This window comes from Aethalodelphis obliquidens, unplaced genomic scaffold (assembly GCF_003676395.1).
Source record: "Aethalodelphis obliquidens isolate GAN/ISIS:26980383/991018 unplaced genomic scaffold, ASM367639v1 scaffold66, whole genome shotgun sequence".
In the NCBI taxonomy this organism is placed as follows: Eukaryota; Metazoa; Chordata; class Mammalia; order Artiodactyla; family Delphinidae; genus Aethalodelphis; species Aethalodelphis obliquidens.
This window is the reverse complement of record NW_020838010.1, coordinates 1115537-1125336: the sequence shown is the minus strand read 5'-3', so window position 1 is coordinate 1125336 and position 9800 is coordinate 1115537. Positions and strand designations below refer to the sequence as shown.

Below are 9800 nucleotides of genomic sequence, written 5' to 3'. Positions count from 1 at the left end.
GAAAAGAAAGGGACAGAGACCAAGGAGCAGTTGAGTGTGCTTCTGTGACTTTTGTTCCAGGCCCGTCTTGGGTCCTCCCGAGGCGTGCCCGGCGCCCTCAGACTCTCCTCAGGGGCCACCGCTCTCTCTGCACCTCCCCCCCACCACCACCGCCGCCACCCCGCTTCTCGAAGGCGGCGTCTCTCCTGTAGGGGCACCCGTCCGCGGTGGGACCAGACACATTGGCCCGCCCGCCGAGCTCGAGACCGGGGTGGCGAGGCCGCCCCGAGCGGCTGCTCTCGGGGATTTCTGGCCGAAGATGCGCCAGAAGCGGCGAGAGAGCTCGAGCTTGGGCGCCGTGGAGCGCGTTGAGGGAGGGAGAGCTGGGCCGGGCTCCCGGCGCCTCAGGCGAGGGTGCGGGCAGCCGTTAGAGTGCGGGGGTCGGGGCGGGGCTGGGGGCGGGGCAGGACCGCGCCGGCTCTGAGGAGCACGCGGGGGTAAGCGCGGCCCCTCGTGGTCCGCCTGCCCCCCAGGGGTCATTTGCATGTTGTCACGGCCCCGCGCCGACTACCGGACGCGCGGCTCGCTTGCTCGCTCACTCGCTCACTCGCGCTCGGCTCCCGCTACCGCTCCGCCGGCGCAGCCCCGGGGAGCCCGAGTTCTGGCAAGTCCGCGAGCCGGGGAGGGAGGGAGGGAACCCGTGAGGGAGGGAGCGAACCCGTGAGGGAGGGAGCGAGGGCGCGCCCCGGCTCTCCCTCCACCCCGCCAACCGCCCTTCCTGCTACCACAGGTCCGCCCCGGGCCCCCGCTTACACTTGGGAAACTTGGGACGGCTCTGGGGCCGCGTGTGGCACCTCAGGGGGGCGGCCCCGGCCCGGAGAGGAGGGGGTGGGGGAGAGGAGGAGGAAGAGGAGGAAGTGAGCCCGAAGGATCCGCTCAGAGCTGTTTGTCCAGCTGTTTCTATTCGCACCCCGAGCGGCACAGCCAGAAGGGGGCCGAGCCGAGGGTGGCCGGCTCTCGGCGCTCATTTCCAACTCTTCTTCTCACAGCTTGTCTTTCCCAGACACCCTGGAGTCCCCTCAGGCCGGCCCGGCGGGCGCGCACCTGCCGGCCGCCCCTGACCTCGCGGGCCAGGCGTCCCCCGAGGCGGAGAATATGGCCCAGTCCAAGCCCGACTGCCGCTCACCTGTCGGCCTCGACTGCTGCAACTGCTGCCTGGCCCTGGCCCACCGCAGCGGGCTCCAGCGCGACAGCAGCGGGGCCAACAACAACCCGGGCAGCCCCACCGTGAGCAACTTTCGGCAGCTGCAGGAGAAGCTGATCTTCGAGAACCTCAACACCGACAAGCTCAACAGCATAATGCGGCAGGATTCGCTAGAGCCCGTGCTGCGGGACCCCTGCTACCTGATCAACGAGGGCATCTGCAACCGCAACATCGACCAGACCATGCTCTCCATCCTGCTCTTCTTCCACAGGTGGGTGGCAGGGCACGCGGGTGGGCACACGGGCCCGGCTCGCAGCCGCCTCGGCTGGACCCGCCCCTCTGACAGAAAGGGGCAACGGGAAGGCCAGAAGGGGCACGGGGGGGGGGGGGGGCGGCTGTCGGGCTCCCGGGCTGCCACGACCGGACCCTGAGGCTACCTGGATTCCTGTACGGCTGAGGGGAAGCCTGGCAGGTGGGAGCCCTGTTTTGAAAGGTGCCTGCAGAGTCTTTCCTAGGGAGATGCTGGAGCCCAGAAGGTGGACAGAGTCCTAGATGGTTTGGGTGTAGCTCTTGGGATCTGAGTCCCACCCTCATTAAAAAGCCCATTTCCAAATATGCAAACTCAGATGGAAACGGCAAGGGCTTTAAAATTACTGAGTGGCCCTGACTGAGGATGAGGGCAAGCAAAACGTTGAGACAAATTAAGCTGCTGCTGGTGTCGGGGAGAGTGGGGGGATAGGCAAAATTAGAGACCTGTGAGAATTTCTTGAAACTCCGGATGAGGCGGGACCCCGCACCGCCTCCATGGATCACAGCCTTCAGTTTCCAATGATGGTTAAATGCAGCCCCAAAGAGCATCCTAAGGACAGGAGGGTGGATGATCCATGTCATAGCAGGCGTGTGTTGGAGTGCGGGTCAGGCTTTCTAGAAATCTTGCTGAAGGGCAAGGAAGAGAGAGGGAAGGATAGAAACACGATGGGAAGACCAAAGGTGGCTGCAGTCCTCCAGTATGAGACACTCTGGTAAGAGCCGGTCTTGGGGGGACAACTGAGGCAATTTTGAGGCAGGGGAGGCAACTTCAGGAAACCTAGTGGTGTGTTTGGTGTTCTTAGAGCCATAGGAACAGGGCACTGGTGCGTGTGTGTGTGTGTGTGTGCGCACGCGTGTGCGCGTCCGTGCGTGCAAGCGGGTGGATTTTCTTCTTTCTCAACATCACAGGTTATGTAAGAGAAAGAGAAACCCCGCTGTGGGAGACCTGGGTTGCAGTACAAGTTATGGCTCTACTTCCCTGTGTGAACCTGAGCAAGCCGCCTGACCTCTGTGGTCTCTAAGGTTCCTTCTAGTTCTGAGATGCCAGGTTGTGGGCAGGTAATGTGCTCAGACAAGGTAATAAGAAATTTTGAGCTCCCGCAGAATACTTGAATAATTGAATGGCTTTTCAGTGAGGCACAAATAAGAAAGTTTAAAAGCCATTGAGCTAGGCAAGAACTACCCTCACTTAGTGCTCAGCCCAGGTTTGCGTCCTCAGCCCCAGAAGTTCCAGGAGGGGACAAGTGACTTAATTAGCATTATTATAACAGGTTGTATTTTCAGGCATTTTCCATGCCATCGAAGCCCTTTCTCACCTATTATTTTACTTTACGCATCAATTTATCTCATTGTCTCCAAGAAACCACACTGTGTATGGAAAAGGTTTCGAGGGAATCTTCATTTCTGGTGAAAGATTACTACAAGCGTATTCAGACCACAGCAGCTGCAACCCTGCCGAGCGAAAGCCCTAACAGGCTCCTAACAATCTGCTGGGATCTGGGCTCATAGGCAGCGGGGGAGGGGTGGCAAGACACCTGGAAAGCGCGCCTGTAGCACTTGCACTCTTTCAGCTGGGAGAGAAACGGCTCCGAAGTGGTTTGATGACACAGAAGAGGGGACGCTTCCTCGGCTCTGGTTCCTAGGTTGGAGGCCTGGGAGGGTCAGACCTAAGCGAGTGAGGGGTGAGACTGAAAGCCTGAAATCGAAGTGTTCGCTTGTGCCACACCTTGGGAGGCTTTCTGGTGGTCTGGGTTTCTTGAGTGGCAAGACCTCCTTGTCACCTACTCCACTGACACTTGCTTGTTGACGTTCGGTTCTTGGCAAAGCCTGGAAATGCTACCAGGTTGGGTGGGGGGCTGAGAGCATTGGTGGAGGGAGCATCTCAAGCCCTCAGGCTTCCATGAGGCTGGGGAGTGACAGGGTCCTGTGGTAACGGCCTTAACGGTTCTAGCGGGACAATAGCAGGACAAAGCATTCTCTCATTTGCCTTGACAACTGGGACCTTCGAGATTGGAGATTCTCAGTTTGGTTGAGGTTTTGCCTAGAATGACATGCTCATTAGCAAAGTAGGAGACCATTATTACTGGTCACGGGGTTTCTCCAAAATCTGAGCTGGACAGTCTTCTCCCGAGTGAAAATTTCCTCTTCTTACTTCATTTATTCCCTGGTTTTCTATCTTCATACCACAGCCATCATTCTTCCTTCTGTTCCATTTAATGATTTGATATTTCAGATTCCTGCCTGGGTGTCTTTTTCTTCTAATTTGTCTACCTTCAAGGCTGTCTCTTCTGGAGAAGCGACTCTTCCTGCCCCTCCTCCTGCAGCCCACTCCCCTGCTGCAAGGGCTCCTATATTCTTGGGAGAAAGGGTGGGGCAAGTTCTTGATTTCTCTCTGGTTTGTCTGCTTTGACCTGTCCCTGGCTCCCAGCTTAGCTCTTGGTTTCCTTGGAACACAAGAGTGTAAGCAATTTGAGGGTAGGGCGTGTTTTCCACTTACTTGGCTTTCCCTTGGCTTTTAGTTATACACCCAGTACTCAGTAAAGGTTTTTTTTGGCTAGATGACTGCTTAATTGTTGGTGTGGTCCTCTGTAAAGATTTTACAACTTTAGTCTTGGAAAATTCTTATTAAGGTTTAAATGTGATTTTTTTTTCGGTATGAACCACATGCAGTAATTCTAATAGCTTGGTAGAAGTCCTGATGAACAGTGCTGTGTATATACATGTGAATCAGTGGTAATGGCCATGTAGCTCGTTGGTATGTAAATGGTGCCTCTAAACTACTGGGGTGGGGGGGGAGATGATGTGTTTTACACACCATCCCTTCAATCTTGTGTTAAGTAACTAATAACTATAATAGATTAATAGCTAACATCTATTGAGTGTTTACAGCATGTACTAAGCAGTATAGCTGCATAATGTCATTTAATAGTTACACCAACCCAATGAAATGGGTACTGTTATCACCGTTCTTCATTTTTTAATGAAAGAAACTGAAGCTCGGGAAAATTGAATAACTTGCCCGATGCCTTACAATGAAGAGCAGAGCCAAGACTCCACCTAAGGTCAGAAAGACACTAAAGAATTGTCTATGAAGAAAGAATTGTTAAGCAGAGGTAAATATTATCCCAGAAACTAACCAAATGGTTAAAATGTCCTTATTAGGTCAGGGGACCAACCATCCCAGGACTTTCAACCAACACAGGAGTTTCAATGGTCAAACTGGGACAGTCCCAGGGAAACTGGGATGGTTGGTCACCCTATTATTAGGGGACTATACCGTATCGTTTGAAAATGCTTCTAAAACTGGAAAACTTAAGAGGCAGATGTAATATGCCGGGCAAAGAGCTAAAATTTCCAATTGAAATACAGTCTATTAAAAAACTTGCAAAGTTGAAATTTGAGGGGCCTTAATTCTCCGATCAGTAAGGTGTAGCAAGCTGGAATGGGAGCTTTTGCCATACTCTGTTGTTGTCATTGTTGTTGTAACCTTAAATTTATTTCTGAGATTTTATCCAAAACTACTTAATCAGCTCTATTCTGCCTTTGGCCCCCAAGCACATCAGCCAATGTGATCTGAGCTGCTCTGAATCTGAGTTCCCTTCCAGCTCGGAGAGCCCCAGGAGTCTACCTTTAAGCTTCTGAGCTGGCAACAACTGGTCCCCACACTTAGATGCTCAGAAAATAATAATAGCAAAGATTTTTAATTGTTTTATGTGTGCTAATTCATTTAACCTTCCCTGTTGACGTATATATAACAGTAAAGGGAAAGATGTAGATTCAGAGATCAGGCTTCTGACAGAAAATTGCATAAAAATTATGTGTGCTTCTCTGAATCTTCAGACTAATGACTTCATAAATGTATATTCCTGGACCTGATTTCTGAGGACGTAGCCACTTACATGGTGTGATTTGAGGGACAAAACTCTCCTGCCTGCCTGCTGTAGTGCCTAAATTCATATTCTAAGATCAGTTTTCTGTCCTTGTACCATCTAAAACTCCTATCCCATAGCGCAGTGGTACTTGGACCACACCATAAGAAATCCTGAATTAGAGATTGCAACCCTTTGTCAACTAATTTGCCATTTGATTTTGAGGATGGCGTACTTTGCTGTAGAGAGGTTTTGGGTTTCCGTGTGGTTAAGTCTGTCATTCTTTGCCTTCGTGATTTTTGCTTTTGGCATCAAACTTTGAAAGTCCTTCCCTAGCCCAAGTTAATTCAAAATAACTAATTCCTGAGTGCCTAGTGGTCTGACAAAGAATAGGCACTCTTGGATTAAGGCACATTCTCTGTTAAAAACACAAATGCATTTGCAAACTTAACATTTATGGTTTGTATACCTCATGAGAACCTCAATATGTAAGAAATCGCCTTTTTGCTGAGGCACAGATGTGAATTCCATGTGCTAAGAGGCTTTGGGTAGTGACCGACCCTACTGCTCTACTAGCAGCTACTATATATATTACATATGTGTGTGTCTTATATATGTATATAAAGTATATATATATATATATATATTAGTATGTACATATATACCAGCAAAATATATATAACATAAAATTTGTCATTTTAACCATTTTTAAGCGTACAATTCAGTAGCATTAGGTATATTCACAGTGGTGCAGTCATCACCATTATCCATTTCCAGAACTTTGTCATCATCCCAAACAGAAACTCCGTACCTATTAAATAACTCCCTATTCTCCCCTCCCCCCCAGTCCCTGGTAACCTCTATTCTACTTTCTGTCTCTACGAATTTGCCTATTCTAGATATTTCGTATAAGTGGAATCATACAATATGTGGCCTTTTGTGTCTGGCTTCGTTCACTTAGCGTAATGTTTTCAAGGTCCATCCATGTATCAGTACTTCACTGCTTTTTATGACTGAATCATATTCCATTGTGTGGATACACCACATTTTGTTTAATCCATTCATCTGTCCGCGGACACTTGGGTTCTTTCCACCTGTTGGTTCTGGTGAAGAACGCTGCTTTGGACATTGGTATACACATATATTTTTGAGTCCCTTCTTTCAATTCTTTTCGGTCTCTACCTAGGAGTGGAGTTGCCCAGCACCTACTTTTCAACTCAGTTTTTTGGTCCTCTACTCTTAGTCAATCCATTCAAGTGTAGTAATGCCCATGAAGTGAGTGAATGTCTACTTCTTTGGGGAGAACACCCCCTCCCTGAGTCAACTGCTAGTGCTAGTGATCACAATGAAAAGAAAGCTAAGAAGTTTAACAAACAACAGAAATAGTAGAAGTCATATGAGAGAAATGATGTGATTTCAGGATGCTCATGAATTAGGAACTGGCAAAAGTTTTGAGCGTGTCTCTCTAATGAATGGCCAGGGTCTACGGGGGTTTACTACCTGAGGGTTTCCTTTTTAAAAGAGTAACATGTAACGGCTTTGCTTGTCATTACCTACTATGTGTGGATTAGTTTATCAGAATTTTCCTTGGGGCGACAGTTCACTGGGAGTAGGGTTCTATGGGAATGGAACATGGGAAAGCCAAGTTTGGAGAAGAGAAGCAGAGAGACGGGGCCGGAGTTCTTGAAAGGCCTGCTGCAGTGTGGAGCTCTGGCCAGCATGGAGCTTGAGAGGTCTAGATGGAATGCTCGTGCTCTTCAAGAAAGGTGGCAAGAACAGAACACAGATTTCACCTTCTCCACCTCTGGTTTGTCAGGAATGGACCCATGTGAGCCCACACCTCAGAAAATAACTCTTTCCAGGATGACCTTATTTTCCCTCCCAGCCTGAAGAGAAGGTTAACAATCCTGCTTATATTTGCACTTCCAGATAAGCTAACAAGCTTTCAATTCCAGCTAGAGCTTTGGATCCTTTCCATAACAGGTCCTGAAGGCCAGGAAGTCTGGGAAAATGGAGATGCATGTGTCTGGCCATGGCTGCAGGGTCTCCAGGTCCCCTGAGTGATGGAGCCCAGCAGAGCATTGCCCACACCTTGTGGGCTGATTGAGAGGAATAAGGTCGGCCATGTCTGCACCTGGTGGTGGCCATTGCATGGTGTTTGCTCATCACGATTCTGCTCCTACCTGAACTTTCTCCTCTTATGTAAGGCATCCCTCAAGATAACTACAAAGCCATAATCTGCCATGGCTGGCTGGGTTTACATAACAAATTGGTTGGTGTCATGCAATAGTCTCTCTACCCCTGGAGAAGCCAAAGTGCTGCCTGGACCCGAAGCTTGGACCCATTTGGTGGGGCATCTGTGTGCTCAGTGCACTCAAGGGAGAGCATTCCTTGACCACAGGGGTCAAAAAAGATGAAATTTCCCTTTTAGATGAAGAAGGCAATAATGGCCCAGGACATGTACTGTCCCAAGGCTTGCAGTAATGGGACAAGGGTTAGGGCTTCGCTGTGGGGCCGCAGCTTTGGCAGAGCAGGACCCTGTGGGCTAATGGGATCTCTGTGAAGGCCTGAAGGATAGATCCCAGCCTCAAAGCAGTTTTGATGAGGAGTCAGGGCAGGGAAATGGCTTATGGAAGCTACCATGTACCATACCGAAATCCAGCTTAGCGAAGGAGTCAGAGCGGTGATGAGATGGGGTCCTGGAGAATAGAAAACAAACTTTTTCAAATGCTAATCCAGGCAGGAGGGAATCTTCTCTACAGACAAGTCTAATTCACTTGTACCTTCTAGCTGGAAATCCCTGCCCCAAAGTAGCTACTGCCCTTTTGGAAATAGTTTAAGAGGTGTGAGATCCCAGCCAGCATGGAGACTGACTAGGAAGCTTCCCAATGTGCAGACACTAGCCCAGGGGGAAACAAGAGCAAGAAGCATGCTTGGTCAGTGATGCCCCAGGCACGCTATCAGCCTTCCTCCCCTGGGAGCCACTTTCCTCAAATAGACCCAGCCTGAAATCAGGCCCCTGCCTGTGGACAAAGCCCCACAGGGACCTTCCCCATCCTTCCTCGAAGGAAGAATTTACTCACGAAACAGCCTTGGGTATTCAACCTACTTCCTCTTGTCTTCTCTTCAGGGGAGATGGAGAGCAGCTGCTCGCAGCTTAGGGTCTGGCCAGGATTCCCGCTCCGAGCTTTCTAGGCCAGTGATTGGCTACAGCTATCCCTGAGGAAGAAGGGGGTGAGAAGTGAGAGGAAGGGAAGTGGTTCCAGCGGCTCCTTCCTGGCTTACACCACACACACACACACACACACACACACACACACACACACACACACCTCCCTTTTAGCCTCACTCCCAGACTAGGCTGGGCCTGGGCCAGCCTGAGGTCCCTGACTCATATCTCGCGTAGTGCCTTATGTAACAGAGCCAGGTTACTGAGGCATCAAGCTTCTGCTTGCTCAGTGGCAGGCTTCCCTGGGGCCAGGCATTCAGAAGCCTGATGGGGGTCTAAGTAGAGCTCACTACACTTCCAGAGGAACAGCCTGCTCTCCCTAGTGTCAGGCCAGTATCTGCTCAGAGCCAAGTGCCAGGCTGTGAAGGTGATTCCCTCTTGAGCCCCCACACTCAGCAGCAAATGTAACCAGGCAGGTGAGCTGCTGTGGGCTTAGTGTGGTTTGGGGTGTTTTTTGGGGGGTGGGTGGCATCTCCTGCTATCACCTGATGGTACGGTGCTAAAGAGTCAGCCTGGTGCATCTGGAGGGGCCCCAAAACAGGTGTCAGAAGTTCTTCTTCCTTTTGTATCTATCTGCTTGTTGGTTCAGGTACTGTTCTGGAGACTTTAGGGAGAAGGGTTTAGTGGAAGCTGGAGGAACTTTTTAAAGGAAGGCCTAAGCCAATTACCAATCCATTCTCCACAAAGTCTAAAAGTCCCCAGGCTAGCCTGAATTCACAGTGATACTTAGCTCTCTTCCTAGCCTGTTCAGAAAATTGCATTACTGGTGTGGTGCAACGGAGCCCCCAGTGAACTGGGGCTTGCTGAATTCTATGACGTATTTCTCTAATAAGCTTACTCGAATATCTACATTACAGAATAGCCCTATCGATCTAATAGTGCATTGACTCAAAGTTTGTGACTAAACCAATAAGTCCTCTTCTTCTCTTTCCTCGTTTTTGCCCAGCCTGTGACACTGTGTCACCAGGGGGTAAATGGCTCACAGGTTGAGGGTAGCTGGGGACACTGCTGTCCTGTCTGAGAAAAAGAGGAAGAAACAGGGAGATAAAGTCAAAAAGGTGGCATTGGGAATTACCAGCAGTTATGATTTGTATCCAAATCTCAGAGTCATGAATCCTCAGACAAGCTGAAGACCACCATCTCAGTTGCAGTAAAATAAAGAAACAAAGAAAAAAAAGTAAGAAAACCTCTGCCCAGTTTTAAGGCAATA

General features: G+C 50.0%; 1 protein-coding gene across 1 annotated transcript in view; it reads left to right on the top strand.

The window, feature by feature from the left end:
- The first annotated feature begins 763 nt into the window (after positions 1-763).
- The window catches only part of TSC22D3 (TSC22 domain family member 3), a 57719-nt gene continuing 48682 nt past the window's right edge, over positions 764-9800 (top strand). Inside the window, exon 1 of the mRNA XM_027089418.1 lies at positions 764-1454. Coding sequence (XP_026945219.1) covers positions 1135-1454 — 320 coding nt within the window. The 5' untranslated portion in view covers positions 764-1134. The remainder of the gene's footprint in view (positions 1455-9800) is intronic.